The sequence below is a fragment of the Leuciscus leuciscus genome, assembly GCF_965113295.1.
Source record: "Leuciscus leuciscus genome assembly, chromosome: 4".
Classification (NCBI taxonomy): Eukaryota; Metazoa; Chordata; class Actinopteri; order Cypriniformes; family Leuciscidae; genus Leuciscus; species Leuciscus leuciscus.
This window is the reverse complement of record NC_138728.1, coordinates 44,725,464-44,741,439: the sequence shown is the minus strand read 5'-3', so window position 1 is coordinate 44,741,439 and position 15,976 is coordinate 44,725,464. Positions and strand designations below refer to the sequence as shown.

The 15,976-nt window shown below is 38.5% G+C and overlaps 1 protein-coding gene across 1 annotated transcript; it reads left to right on the top strand.

Moving 5' to 3' along the window:
• Window positions 1–6,693: 6,693 nt before the first annotated feature.
• LOC309497272 (uncharacterized protein) lies at window positions 6,694–14,257 on the top strand (the record flags this gene model as incomplete). Its single annotated transcript, XM_082167500.1, has 15 exons — window positions 6,694–6,912; window positions 9,441–9,559; window positions 9,648–9,791; window positions 9,884–10,100; window positions 10,628–10,703; window positions 10,793–11,101; window positions 11,288–11,372; window positions 11,508–11,596; window positions 11,877–12,074; window positions 12,164–12,250; window positions 12,495–12,748; window positions 13,028–13,156; window positions 13,262–13,402; window positions 13,508–13,625; window positions 14,037–14,257. The coding sequence occupies exons 1-15, from the start codon at window positions 6,874–6,876 to the stop codon at window positions 14,255–14,257; spliced, it is 2,226 nt and encodes a 741-aa protein (XP_082023626.1). The 5' UTR covers window positions 6,694–6,873.
• Window positions 14,258–15,976: the final 1,719 nt, after the last annotated feature.

Here is a 15,976-nt window from a genome sequence, read left to right as displayed (position 1 = left end):
GTCTTGAGTCAATTGTGAAAAGATTGAAGTGAGTTGCATTATATATTGATAAGAAGAGGCTGTCTCTCCTGCTGTGGAATTTACAGGAATATTAATCGTCTCTAGTTTGTCACATGATTTAAAGGAACATGAGTTGTATGCCTTTATTTGTGTTAAGAAGGCACGCTTGATGCTAATCTGTAGAATCATGCACAGCTGTTAGTCAACTAAACAAATTATTTTGAGCTTTTGGATGCAAAACTTGTACATTACATGAAGGAATGTATACCGTCAGCTTTCTATTTATTGTATATTGTTTAACCTTCTCAGTTTATTCACACACAGACACTGTGACACGTATCCTGATGACGTCACCTCAGTGTGTTCTTTCACTTTAAGTGCTGGTAAGTACCTAAAATACCAAATGGTGTTGGTACAATAGATTGCTTGAGTATACAGGTTTCTTTTTGTTTCGGGTGTGGTGTGATGTGGTGATATGTTCCTTCACCGACTGGTTTGACTGCCATGATTACCTTGCAGGTTTCATTTCCACATGTTTTCTTTGTCTGACATTCTTCTTTTATCAGCCTGCATGTTTTTATTAAATAATAATACACTTGTATTAAATAGAACTGTTGGTCTACTGCTGAAACAAGTGTTCAAGGAGTTTTAGGATACGTTTACTTGACAACAATGTACTAAATACGGAAGTTTCATGTGCAACTATGGCAAAATGATCCCCATTTACATGGAACCATGAAAACAACTGAAAAGACCGCATTAAGCTTGCAGGATAGGAGATGGCAACTTTGTAAAGAAACATTACACATGGATTGCTAAAGGTGACTGCTTCCGCACACTTGCTCCTCTCTTCGGTGTCAGCAAAGCTGTAGTTTGGCAATGTGTGCATGAGAAATCGCTCGCTCCTCAGCACATAAGTATACCCTCAGGAGAGAGACTGAATGAGGTGACGCGTGGGTTTGAAGAGAGAAGTGGCTTCCCTCAGTGCGCTGGAGCGATAGATGGGACCCATATCCCAATTTTATCCCCCAGAGACAGTGCATCAAACTACTACAATAGGAAAGGCTGGCACTCCATCCGACTACAAGCAGTTGTCGATCATTGAGGCAGGTACGATTGGAACCATTTATTAATAAGACATAAAATGTTACTCTAGAATTTTGGTTGGTTGTGTGAAGTGGAAGCAAATCCATAGAACATTGTTCCAGAAAGTTTATTAACTAAACGATACAACTGCTGTTGTGGCTACCTTCCCACAAAAACGTGTAAATATTTATGTTATTTTTTATATAATTTTTGTTTTTTTTTGTTTTGTCATTGGATTTGCACTGTCTGCACAATAAATTCACCTCAATTGGGATTTCCTGTCGCACTTGGTCTTATTATGCCTCTGATCGCAAGGGCGATCGCTAACACAGAGCATTTGATGTTTTGTATCGATTATCTTTGAATTGATTATGAAATTGGCATGATACATTTACCTGATATAATAAATTCTTACATGTGATTATTCTAACTGATCTTGACATTGTTCATTTAATGGTTAAAAGGAATAGTCAAACATTCGCTCACTTTTAGTGAGGCACAGGTATTATTAAAACTTTTCATTTATGGAGTCAGATGAATTAACGAGTAAATATATGATTAATGTATTGCAAATTTAACCAACCAATACTTTGCATGAGTGAGGACAGAACACGTGATACCTTCCCCGTGTATTGGCGAACCGGAGATTGGACCAATATAGCGGGCTTTACAGAACCAACCCGGACCCATCTGTTATTTCAAAAGCTGGAAACGGACCCGTGCATATCAGAGAAACGCCATAAATGTACTGCCTGACCCGACCTGGACCCGTCTATTATTTGAAAGCTGGACCTGAACTCGGCAGGAAGAAGACACAGACCCGACTGGACCCGATTGTCACATATTCTACACTAAATTGCTATTAACAAGTCATGACTGCCCCATTATTGACTTGTTAATAGCAATTTAGATGGCAACCTGAAGAGCCTTTTAGCGTAATTTGTGTGTTTTTAACCTTATTTCCTGCCTCACACTTTTCTTATCCTAATTTTACAAGTTGTAAGTTACAAAAAACACACAAGCAGTGTTGACTGACTCTGATCACGGCCGGGTGTTCTCTAGTGTTCTCCGAGTCCACCTTTGTCGAGTCCGAGTCGAGTCCAAGTCCTTAACAATCGAGTGAGTCCAAGTCCTTAACAACCGAGTCCAAGTCCGAGTCCAAGTCCGAGTCAAGTCCGGCCGAGTCCACAAAGATTTAAATGATTTGAAATTGACCTTTCACAAAGACCCGCCCCACTTAGTTACTGTTACTACATCCGACAAGCCATTCCGCTCTCACTCCACATGTTCTCACACAGTGAAAAATATATTGCGGAGCAAAGAGGACACTGACAATGCGCCAACAGACAAGACAGAGCAGGCTACTTTTGGTATGAAATAAAGTCTCAGCTTTCAAATGTTTTAATTTTTATGAAATGCAAACAATAATTACTGTTTTGTGGTGCTTTAAAGTGTAGGCCTCAGTTCAAGCAACATGTGAACTGATTATCTCTTCTAGTTATAGCACGAATTAAACAAGAATTAACATCAGAACTGCAAAAAGAAATCAATACACACCCTTTTTCAAGTTCAAGTCCATTGACTTTACAGTTTTTTCCAATTGCTAACACACTAAAATTACATGGACAGCACAATTATTTAAACTGACACACAGCAAAACCTCTTCTCAAGTCTTCAAAAGTCTAAACACATTTTCTGCTTTACACACATTTTGCAATTCAAAATGGCACTTTTTAAATGCACTGAACACGGTTCTTTGCATAAGACACAACAATCTGACATAAAGTCACATGTTTGCCATTTCAAAACACTGCCATTCAAAATGACACTACACAAGCTAACTGGCCAATACATGTGCCACCTGGCCAAACACCTCAATGGTTAATTGTTAACACTTCAATCAGGATGTAAGCACTATGAAAAGACCACAGGTGAGCACCTTTTTTTTACAACAACAATGGAAGTAGTTGCAGAGAGAGAGAGAGGGAGAGGAAGGGGAAGGGGGAGAATGAGAGGGAGAGGAAGAGTGAGAGGTAGGGGTAGAGCTGGTAGAGGAGTTCATGGCCAAAGAAGACAACGACTTTCAAATGAAATCAGAGCAACCTTAGTAGATCATGTCATCAACCATGGGCTGACAATGCGAGAGGCTGGACAGAGAGTGCAGCCAAACTGTTTTACTGTGGCCTCTGTCATCCAGACATTTAGACTGGAGAACAGGTATGTAACCAAAATTTCATGTAGTACACATGTAGTACACCCCATATCATAGTGTATCAGTTGGGTGACACCTGTTTACTTAGTGTATGACATCCTGTACAATGTACTCTACTGTGGGGGGAAAATCTTTAGGCTACATTGTCCAAGCCCTATATATATATATATATATATAATTATTTTATTTTTTTTCTAAAGGACTGAGAAACGAAACAATGGTAGAGGAAGGGGCCAAATGTTCACCGGGGTACAGGAAGCTGGCATTGTAAACTTGGTTTTGGAAAATAATGAAATCAGATTACGAGAAATTCAAAGCCACATCATCCAAGACAACACCATATTCAACAACATTCAACGAGTCAGTCTGTCCACATTGGCTCGCATTCTCAAGCGAAACCAAATCAGAATGAAACAACTTTATAAGGTGCCGTTTGAGAGAAACTCTCAAAGAAACAAAGAGGTCAGACGAGCATATGTGGATGTAAGTACAATATTGACTGCAGTACACTACACGCAACATTGTTTCCCAGTGTACTGGATAACACCATATTGACTGATTTTTTTTCTTTGTTTTCAGGGAGTACTGGAAATGGATGCTCATGCAATCCCACATGAGTTCATCTTTATAGATGAGGCTGGGTTCAACCTAGCAAAGACCAGAAGAAGGGGGAGAAACGTCATTGGCCACAGAGCCATTATAGATGTTCCTGGCCAACATGGTGGGAACATCACAATGTGCGCTGCCATCTCCAGTATGCATGGTGTCCTCCACCGTCATGCCAACCTTGGACCATACAGATGGTGGACAGCCAGAATGAGACTTTTAAAATTGGGATGTGTATTTGCTGCCTTTTACCGCTGAGTGGCACTGTAATCACAGACTTTGAAAAGTGTCAGTTTATTCTCTTTATGACGTAATCTGCCGCGGCAGTAATCTGAGCTGAGGTCACAGATAAATTCAAGATAAATATTGTGGTTAAACGAATTCAAATTCATTAAATTTAAACAAAGTAGACACACGTTAACATTGTGTGCCCAGTTTTTCTATAATTTAGAAAGGCTATGTCAATAGGTTACTTGTCATTTACTTCATGTTATTTTAATGTGTTTGTAGATTTATTAACTGAAACATAACAGTGAAATAAATTAAAATAATTTACCGTAAAATTAAAACATTTTCAGGACTTGCAGTTACTAACCGATGTTAGTCGGTTTAAGCATTCTTTGTTATATTCAGAATTAAATAGGCTTACATGTTGTTATGATTATCAATTGAATTCTTTAATAAATAATCAACCACAATGCCTATTACTGCCGCAGCAAAAATAAACCAGTCGAATTTCATAGTCGTTCGCGAAATGACTAGGCTATACCGGGTGGCGCAAGTGACGGCAAAACAGCAGCAACTGCGGCATTTTAAAAGGTACGTTTCCTATCTGTTTATAAAAAATAAATAAAAAAACGGCGCAAGATCTTGTAAAAAACAAAAACAAAAAAACAACAACACTTTTTTCATTATTTGAACAAAAATGAGACTGATTGAATATGTAAAAATATAAACAAACAAAGCAGAGAATAAAACAAACTTTTGATAGTTCTAAAATATTGCTACACTATATTGTTTTTTTCCTCCTATAGCCTATATTAAATATTTTATATTTATAAAATAAAATTACCATTCATTTCCATTTTACATTAGGGACAATTTTTATCCAACAGAATGGCTGAATTAACATCTGCATAATAATAATAAACAGCACAAGGTCTTGTAAAAACACTTTTTTTTTTTCGACACATAATTTCGAGACAGTAAATTGCCAATGTTAAAAAAATAAAAAGAATATAACAAACTTTTAAAACAGAGAAAATAGTAGACCTAGGCTATTCAGACGATAGCTCTGTGGTCAATGCATTAACAATAGCCTCTCGGAGCTTCAAACGATCTGAGATCGAATCTCAGTGTAGCCGACAGTGTTTATGTTTTTCCATTCTTGATGCTTAAATATGCATCTGTTTATTAAAGTCAATCATCTTGTTTAATTATCAATTGTACATTACAACATAAATTTGCTACATTCCAGTTGAGCCGCTGCAAAGACAACACATCTGATGAAGGAAGACTGTCAGCCGATCGCACCAGAAAATGAAGATGATGAAGCTCGTCTTTAATCTGCTAAAAAAAATGTTTTGTGTGTGTGAATCATTCACGAGATTGAGATGACTGACAGTTATACCCGGCCATAGCAACGGAAGACATTTTTCAAAACAGATCGAAGAAATCAGTAAAAAACTTTCAATACAGTATTGCTTTCAATTAAAAAATAAACAATGAAAATGTAAAAGAAAATTAATTAAGTTTGAAAACCCATCGCACATTTCAAGGTACGAATAAAGTGTCGGGACAGTTTATTTATTTAAACAGGGTTGCATCGATAGAGTTTATTCCCTTTGTGATGCAAAATAAGAAACACAGAATCTTATTCTTGCAACATTTAAAATTTCTATTGTCAAAGAAATTGCAGCTAAATTAAAAAATTTAAACGGTACAAAACGAATAAAGTTCAAAGCAACATTTCAAAGCAAAAACGTTTTTTTTTTTGCCTCTCTCGCGCTGGATATTTTTTTTAGTAAGTTTGGTCTCCCTCACTGCGCGTGCGGGTCTTTCTCGAAATTAAGCATTTCAGCGTAAAAAAACACCATACAGCTGATAATACTGTATATGTCGCTGTGTGTCATCCACACAAATCACGAAGAAAAAACTGTAACAAATAGCTTTTGTTCCTTCAAAGATACAACATGCCTTGCTGAATTCACCTTACAATAAAACGAGGTGGGTCGCGAATTATAGAGCTCTGTATCTGCTAAATTGAAATTGTGTGTGGAAAACCTTTAAATACAATCAATATGTCACGGTGTGGGTTTTGTGTCTTGTTCTTGTCTGTCATGTGTTCCCTATGGAAGCAAATAAGAGACAGAACTATTTGAAATTTAACAGCTACTGAATACTTAGTTTTGAAATATTTTATTTTGAAAAACATTTATCTGAATTTATTTGCTCTGAATTCACCCCTTTGAAATTATTTTACATTTGGAAACCATGTAATGAATTTATTTGTTTCGAATTTACCTCTCAAAACCTGAATTTCGATGAATATTTTTCAATGCTCACAAATTCAGATAAAAAAAAAAAAAATCAACGTACAGAATTTCAGATAAAATAGATTCAAGTTGATCAAATTTGATTGCTCAAATTCAGATCTCAAATTTCAAGTTAATATTTTTCAAAGAAAACATCAGTCTAATTCGACTGCTCAAATTCAGATCACAAAATTCAAGTTAAATATTCGCATGGTAACATCCGGGCTACCCAGGATAGGAAAAACAGTTGAGCGCCGATCAGAGCACGACGATCATGCGCGCAAGGTATAGGCCTACAGTAGGTGGCGGTAATACTCCTAAGGAGTGAACGGCCATGAAACGGAAAGAAGAAGAAGAGCACGACCACCTGTCTGTCGTGAACTCTATGGTCGTGAATGATCCAAGCAGTCGATCGGCACGGAGGATGTTGTAAAGATGACTTCCAGAAGTTCCAGGGAAAACGAAGGCGCCCCGGTAAGTTTGCCGTTTATGTACAATCGGACTCAGGGCTCGACAGAACATAAGTATGTTGTTGCTAATTATGTTTGGAACACATAGCTATGGTTTGTGTGACTCGTCTCTCTATGTAGGTAAGTCAGCTAGGCAACGGTACTGCTACATGTATTCGTATTGAACCGAAACGGTACGGGCGTCACGGTTCGGTGCATGAATTTACACGGAGAATACAAGGTATAAAAATAAATAAAACTCGCGTGCAAATTAATTAATGTAGTGCGAAACTACTGTTAGATACGCGGGTTCTTTAGGGACACCTAAGCTGTCTTATCTCTGAAGCTCTGTGGCTATAATGAACAGACTGTGATGTCAAGATTGCAATGCTGGAATTTGTTATGTGTGTGTGTGTGTGTGTGTGTGTGTGTGTGTGTGTGTGTGTGTGTGTGTGTGTGTGTGTGTGAGAGAGAGGAGGGAGAGAGAGAGAGGGAGGGAGAGAGAGGGAGGGAGAGAGAGAGAGGGAGGAGAGAGGGAGGGAGAGAGGGAGGGAGAGAGGGAGGGAGAGAGAGAGGGAGGGAGAGAGAGAGAGGGAGGGAGAGAGAGAGAGGGAGGGAGAGAGAGAGAGGGAGGGAGGGAGAGAGAGGGAGGGAGGGAGAGAGAGGGAGGGGAGAGAGAGGGAGGGAGGGAGAGGGAGGGAGGGAGGGAGAGGGAGGGAGAGGGAGGGAGGGAGAGGGAGGGAGGGAGGGAGGGAGGGAGGGAGAGAGGGAGAGAGGGAGGGAGGGAGAGAGAGGGAGGGAGGGAGGGAGGGAGGGAGGGAGGGAGAGAGAGGGAGGGAGGGAGAGAGGGAGGGAGAGGGAGGGAGAGGGGAGGGAGAGGGGAGGGAGGGAGGGAGAGGGGAGGGAGGGAGGGAGAGGCGCGGGCGCGATCGAACAGTGGAAACATAAAAACATACTGCGTCATTTTGTTCATACAGGACATCATTCAAACTGCAAAGTGTTTACTTATAATTGTGTACTCGCGATAAAATACAACATTGTGCTTTTGTCAAAATATAAACTCTTGTCAAACTGTAACCTACAACTGTCACCAAACCAAAATCTCTCTCTCTCTCTCTCTCTCTCTCTCTCACTCACTCACTCACTCACTCACTCACTCACTCACTCACACACACACACACACACACACACACACACACACACACACACACACGTCTGGTTCACTATCTTTGTGGGGACTCTCCATAGACTTAATGGTTTTTATACTGTACAAACTGTATATTCTATCTCCTTACACTAAACCTACCCATCACACACAACTTTCTGCATTTTTACATTTCCCAAAAAAAACTCATTCTGTATGATTTATAAGCTTTTGTACCCATGGGGACCTCAATTTAGGTCCCCACGGTGACACGAGTCCCCATGAGTCTGTGTGCATTCAGGTTTAAGTCCCCACCGGTGTAGAAAAACATGTCCACACACACACACGCGCACACACATACTGTTTAAAAGCAAAAAATATTTATCCAACCCCATTTAAAAACAGTCTGTTGGTGCCATCTTTTAGACATTCATCATATTGCATTGGTTTTCATTTCTTGTCCTCAAACAGAGCACAAATCTGTTTATTTTTAAGTTACTCATTCTACATTGAAAGAAAATCAAATGTGTTTTTAATGGTAGTATTATTTTATACAGAAATAAATGATTTATGATTAAGATGAGAATAAAGTTAGTGTTAATTAAAATTTTAAGGAAAACAAATATATTGATCTGAAATGTAGCAAATTAATTTTAAATTCATTCAGGTACAATTACCAAACATATCTCAAGGTCTTTTTGTCTTTTTATTAATTTAATGAATAAACTAATTATATAAAACAATTGTCAATGCACTACAAATAAACTGGGTCTATGCCTTTACTTTATTAATAAAACCTATTTAAAAAATACAAGGCTTAAGACATTTATTTTCCTTTGGTGGTACAGCCTGAGACATGCACAATAAAAAAAAAAATTGCCTTCTGCATTTTTGTTTTGCTTTTTCCTCCATTGTACCGAACTCGTACCGAACCGTGATGTCTGAACCAAACCGTGACTTCTGTGTACCGTTCCACCCCTACAACACGTTATAGCTAGCAAGATAACCTTAGAGCTCAACGGTGGCCGCCCACTTTTTGGCTGAAAGCTACATTAACGTTTATAAAAAGGTTTAAGCCTGGAACCAAGCCAACAGCTCTGAGATGAATCTTGACAATAAAACATTTGATTTGGCGCCGATTTTATTTTTAAACGGCAACAAAAATAAAAGATTTCAATGGTAGAAGCTCACAGACAGACTGGGAGCCATTAATGTAGATGGATACGGTTAAAAGAGTCAACACATACAGTATAACGTAACGTTACAGCGGGGTATTTGTGTGATATAAACAGCTGTCTATGCAGATTACACTTTAGCTTTAACATCAGTCGTATGGTCAGTGTGTTTAAAACTTTTTTCTCTCTTGTGATTGTTATTTTGTATTTTCTGTATGATATTTGTGTTGACAGGGTACTAGTCATGCTGAGCTGTTACGATCAGCCAGGCACTTAATGTCCTTATTGACCGAATCTGAAAGGGGAGGAGGTGCAGCCAGTAGTGATGTTCCTTGCAGCAGTCAGGATATAAGGTTGTGTTTAAAATACATTTTTAAATCTGTTCACATGGATATTTTTCTAATCTGTGATTAATGATTATTTTTGGTTACTATCCTGCAGGGAACGGAGGCAAATAGGCCAAAATGAGAGGTCAGGCATTCAGCCGCCAAGACCTTCTATTCAGATGGAACAGAGGCAAATAGGCCAAAATGAGAGGTCAGGCAATCAGCCACCAAGACCTTCTATTCAGATGGAATTGACAAGGTTCAGCATTATATTCTCTGGATTAATTCAATCTTATAAAAACTCATGGTTTGATAGTATTAAGTTTTAACAGACTGTGCTATCTCCTACAGGTCGTTTCCAGGTATGTTCACTAAGGGAAAAGGGAAGAGGCGTTTTCCGGCAGTGAATCTTGTTCCTGCTAAAAGGCCTAAACCAGTAGAAGTTGCTTTCCACCTTTTGCCAAAACAATATGAAAAAACCCCAAAAGAACAAGACCAACTAGTCCACTTGCAGGCAGGACTGGGCCGCAGGACTGTTTATTTAGATGAGAGCACAACACATGATGAGGTAAGCAGATTCCATAGATGTATATTTGTGCTAGTTATACTATGACCATGAAGAATTCTGTTAATTAGTCCTACCCGATTCCTTTTTGAGATGTGGCAACCAGGACTGGCAACCATTTTTTTATTATTATTATTATTATTATTAACCTTTATTTTACCAGGCAAGTTGACTGACATCCTTTTCTCATTTGGAAAGAAATCTGTTTGGAAGAAAGCTTCTTAGTAGTTATGCAAACTACTGTAAATTGTATGAAGTAGTAGTCATCGAGTTTATAATGGTCAGATAACAACTTCCATAATGACTGAATTTAAACTTTTGGGTAAATGATACCTTTAACATAGTCTGCATTAATGTATTTGAAAATTATAATCCTTTGGCACAGGTTTTAATTCTGATTTCTAATAAGCTAAAATGCATCTAATCAAGACTGATGTTCTAGTACAATCATCCTTCATTTCAACAGTTCAGCATCCTTTCTAAGGATACATGCATATTATTAATGTTCTGTGTATCTGCTTTGCTTACAGTTATGTGAGACACTCAAAGGTGTCTTTCCTCAATTGGAGGCTGTAACTGGAGGCTGGATGATTTACAAAGCAGCAGGTATGCACAACTTTTTGTGTGTGTGTAAACAGTTTATATCATATGTAAAGCATTTTTTAAATTTTTTTCCATGTTCATGTTTTCTATAGGAGGATGGGGTTCCCGAAAGCTCTCCCTGGTGGCACCTGATCATACTGGATACACAGGCAAGATCGTAAAGGCTGCAAGCCAGGGGGGTAAATCTCCTCTTTACATAGCTCCAATTCAAGACGAACTTAACACTACTCCTTTGCAACTAAGTAATGAAATATTCAGTGACATGCCCAAGGCAATGTGCCAAAAGTGTGGAGCAGCCATTCCACTGCAGCTCCTGATGGAACACTTGAAGTCTTGCAACATCATTGATGTTGACAATGATGAAGACAACCTGGATAATGTGGAGGATAACAGTGAGCAAGGTGAGAGACAATGTAAAAAATAAATGTAGCATTTTCAATAGATTTGACATTCAATATGGATGGCCTAAAATCACTATTTTTGATAAGGGCAAATGGTTTTGTTGAAACATAGAAAGCTATGACTAAATTTATTGGTTCTTGCTGAAGTCAAATTTTTGATGATCTTTGCTAACTCCATTTTCTCAGCACCAGCTCAGGAGCCCTGTCCCATCTGCATGGAAATGTTTACCGCTGACTTTATTGAAGCACATGCCGCTTCGTGTGGTGAAAGGTACATTATACTGCACATATACTGTAATTCAGTTTTATTTGTATGTACTTGTTTCTCTCACCATCAGATATAAACCATGAAGCAGTTTCACAAATATAATTATAGTGTTTGACATTGTGTTGTGAATGTGGGCAGTGATGGAATGTATGAGGTGTTGGATAGGAGTACTGTTGAAGAGCAAGCAGCAATGCCTGGACCGTCCAGTAGTGAAAAAGTTACAGATGGTAGGTCCTATTCAGGTTTAGCAGCAGGACAATAATGTTATGGAGGGTAAACTGTGGTGATGCAATGCAGTCAAAAGTGGCATGCCACATGGCATAACCTACATCATATTTGACCATGTGAAACATTATTACGGTATTGTACTGCTTTTAGTAGTTTCTATTTATTACAAGTAAATTTAATGTCTGATTTTTAGAATATGTAATTGCAGAAATACTCTTTCCATAAGTTACATATCCAAAGTAATTTTATTGGTAACATTTTCATTTTATCTCTTACTAGAGTGGCTCACGGTACAAGACCCTACCAAGGCCATGTCTCTGTTTCGGGATTCTATTCTTAGCCATCATGAAAGGCAGAATCCCTTACTTCTCAGCATGGATATTAGAAAGAGCCCTGCTGAACAAGATGCTGCGCTCATCTGCTTCTATAAGAAGCCGAATGTGGAATGGGCACGACCCTTGAATTGCAGACTTGAAGGTAGCTTCAATTTCATGTCAAAGTAGTTAAAGCCTACCTTGAGTATTGATTTTCCCTTTTACTTTATCAAACCCTCCATTGTGTTACAGGTGATGCAGCCATTGGAGAGGGTGTGAGTCGCTTTTTCCTCTCAACTTGCATGAACAAGCTAAAATCTGGGTTTTGCTTCAACTTTGGTATGTTGACTGTAGCTATGTGTAAGCTGACTTGTCATTAGCAAATATCATGTTATTAAAGTCTTGTTTAAACATTTTTTTCTTTTAAACATATTGTAATTCTGTTATGTTTTTATATCTTTTTTTTTTTTTTTGCTGTAACCTGATACTTAAAGTTTATAGAATATGTACTATAATGCCTACTATGCAGAGTATGTAGTATTTGGAATTTTCTTTTGTCTAAATTTGTAAATTTCTTAAACAGCAAACACTGCTGTTACACATCTCTTTGATGGACAGCCAGGCCATTTAGTCCCCTCAGCCTCTCAGTTTCTCGTGGAAAGTGACATGTTCGCCATGGCAGGCAGAATGGTGGGGCACTCCTTTGTTCATGGAGGACCATGCCTGTCAGGGCTTAGCCCTGCTGTTGTGCATGTCCTGTTTGGAGGAAGCCCGGAAACTGCAACAGTAACACCAGAGGACTGTCCAGACCTAGACATCCGTGAAACAATCAGGCTTGTATGTTTTTTATCGAACCTCATTATTTCTTCCCTGTTATATACAATCAAGAAAGAAAGTCTCCACCCCCTTGGCCAATTTGTTTTTTCAGTGGGCTCTAATATTTTATGGAAAAATGGCTGAGGTGGTGAAGACTGTGCTATTTTAGCTTTTTTTTACATTCTACTTAATGAATGTTTTTACAATTTAAACTGCTTTTTAATGTTGTATGCAAAACAATTTAAATAGTGCTATATAGATAAACTTGCCTCGCCTTTTGCTTCCCTCTCTGTCTTAAAGCTTGAAGGGGAATCTGAACTCTCAGACAAGGACAAAACAAGTGTCCAGGAGTTGGCCTACGCTTGGGATCTCCCTGGCCTTAATGGAAATAACCGAAGATGGCTTTTTGAGAAGATGTTGATCCATGCTGTGTGTAAAATTTAAAGAAACTGTCACATATTGGCAAAAGTCATCCTCAGAACTTGCTTTGGGATAATAATAAAATCATCTTCTGTCCGGAAATGTCATTAACAGGTAATTGGACGTGTCACACGACAAATCAAACAATTCAGGCGTGGTCTTAAAGAGACACCAATTTGGACATTGCTGACCAAACGACCTGACACAGTGGCCCAGCTTTTTCCACAGGAGAGAGCAGTGGATTGTAACCCTGCGGTAACTTTTTACAATTCGATATTATTTGTGTGTATATTATATAGATAGAATCCATGATAAAGTGGTAAGATTATTAAATTCATGTTTTTTTTATTGTCAATGTAGATAATCATGCAGCACATCACCTGGCCTCATGAAGAAGATGATGATGACGACGACGACGATTATTCACTTGACACAAAATGCCGCATATCAGGTTATCTTCGCCACTTCATTGAAAATGGTATGTGTACAGAGTTCGAAATCTTGCCAACGTGTTATTAAAATAAGTTAGTCACCCAAAGTTTTTATTTATAAGTGGCAGGTTACTTTTTAAACAGTTAGTTATAGAAATTGTTCAATTCATTATTAAGGTTATTAAGACCATCTTTGCACACCTGTATATAGGACAGGAAGAGTAGATAACCGCACACTCTTCACACACAGCTTTATTAACAGTATTTTTTCATACCTTTTTGACATTTCACCAGGGTATATGGTGTTATGGTATTTCTGTTCAAGAAACTGCTTTATTTGTTACATAACAGAGCTACTATGATACATTTATTGGATACTAAACATTATTTAAATTTTCTAAATTATTAACCATTATTTGTAGCAACCTATCATTTGATCCATTTTGTTTAATCCACAGCATCACCTGATGAATTGACTGACCTGTTGAAATTCTGGACAGGGTGGGAGATTATGCCAAGGAATAACCTATCCATTGAGGTGGTTAAAGGCAGCTTCCCAACAGCCTCCACCTGTTTTGAGACCCTGCGAATCCCAGGACATTACAAGGACTATGCATCCTTTAAAAATGGCATTCTGGCTTGTATTGGCACTTGTCAAACAGGATTTGGTCTTGTGTAGGGACAAAGCAGTGGTGAATAATGTTACTGTTACTGAATAACGTTAATGTTAAATGTTTGCAGATTAATATGCCAAATTACGAATACAAAGTCCATTATGTTTTTTGATGGACAATTATATTAAATGGCATGCAACCTGCTAGCAATGGCAATGTAGCAACTTCAAAGTTAATGTCCTTTTAAAAAAAAAAGTTTTAAGGAAAGTTAAGTTATTTTAGTTACCTACAAATGCAGTTAAGCACAGAAATATTTGGATGAAGTATATTTTGCTGCCGCTGCTTTTCTCAGATTGCTTCATCAGTATTTGTCTGTGAGGTTCTTATAATAAATGCCAGCAGCCATATCACCCTGTAGCCCAAGACTGGTTGCCCACTGAAGCTAAGCAGGGCTGAGCCTGGTTAGTACCTGGATGGGAGACCTCCTGGGAAAACCAGGTTGCTGCTGGAAGAGGTGTTAGTGAGGCCAGTAGGGGGTGCTCACCCTGTGGTCTGTGTGGGTCCTAATGCCCCAGTATAGTGATGGGGACACTATACTGCCAAAAAAGAGCACCGTCCTTCGGATGAGACGTTAAACCGAGGTCCTGACTCTCTGTGGTCATTAAAAATCCCAGGATGTCCTTCGAAAAAGAGTAGGGGTGTAACCCCGGCATCCTGGCCAAATTTGCCCCTTGGCCTCTGTCCATCATGGTCTCCTAATCATCCCCATATACTGATTGGCTTCATCGCTCTGTCTCCTCTCCACCAGTAAGCTGGTGTGTGGTGGGCGTTCTGGCGCAATATGGCTGCCGTCGCATCATCCAAGTGGATGCTGCACATTGGTGGTGGTTGAGGAGATTCCCCCCTTCTATGTAAAGCGCTTTGAGGTCTCAGAAAAAGCGCTATATAAATGTAACAAATTATTATTATTATTATAATAAATGTATCATTGTGTTCATGACAGATCTGTCAGTGTTTTCATTACATAATTCATCAGTGATTGACATTCATCATTTCAGATTACAATGATGGAATCTCATAGATTAACTCATATGCTGCCTGTTTTATATAACTGTGCTTAACATCTTATGCAGAAATGCATCTGTCTCCAGAGTGAATGTTCAATGCCTAGAACAAATCCACTATAACCTTTGTTGCTTTTGCAAACATGCTTTTCCAATCTGTGGTACCAAATAACTTCTAAAGACATGACACTGATCATCTTAACACCCATCTGTGCTTTTAAGGGTTATTTGACTGCAACTTTGCAACAGTTTGCAGTCTGATTAACTTCATAACATCCTAAATATGAAAATAGTGCATGTGTAATCCTCCAGTTATTCAAGGAAAATGTGTATATTGTGATGCAGGATCAGTTTTGATCTTCAGTGGTAAATAGCACATTTGGCAATGGATGTCTGTCAAAGTGATGACTTGTCAATTGAATAAGAGTCATATATGGTAGGTCACTACAACTCATGTAATGATTAATTTGTGGGGCGTTTGCTCAAATGGACACATTAGCAGCTGCTGCCAGTCTTACAAAGGGGTTTTATTGCCATTTTAATTAAGTTGTTCACATCTGTACAGTATAAAGGCCCGTTCATAAAACTAAAACAATTACAAGAAATGCCTAAAATGTATTTATGTCTTGTAAATGTTGGTAGTTAGCTTGCCCTGATCTGACACACTATGGAAAAAAAGTTTCAAACAGAACAGAAACAAGGGGGGCATGTGTGTGTCTT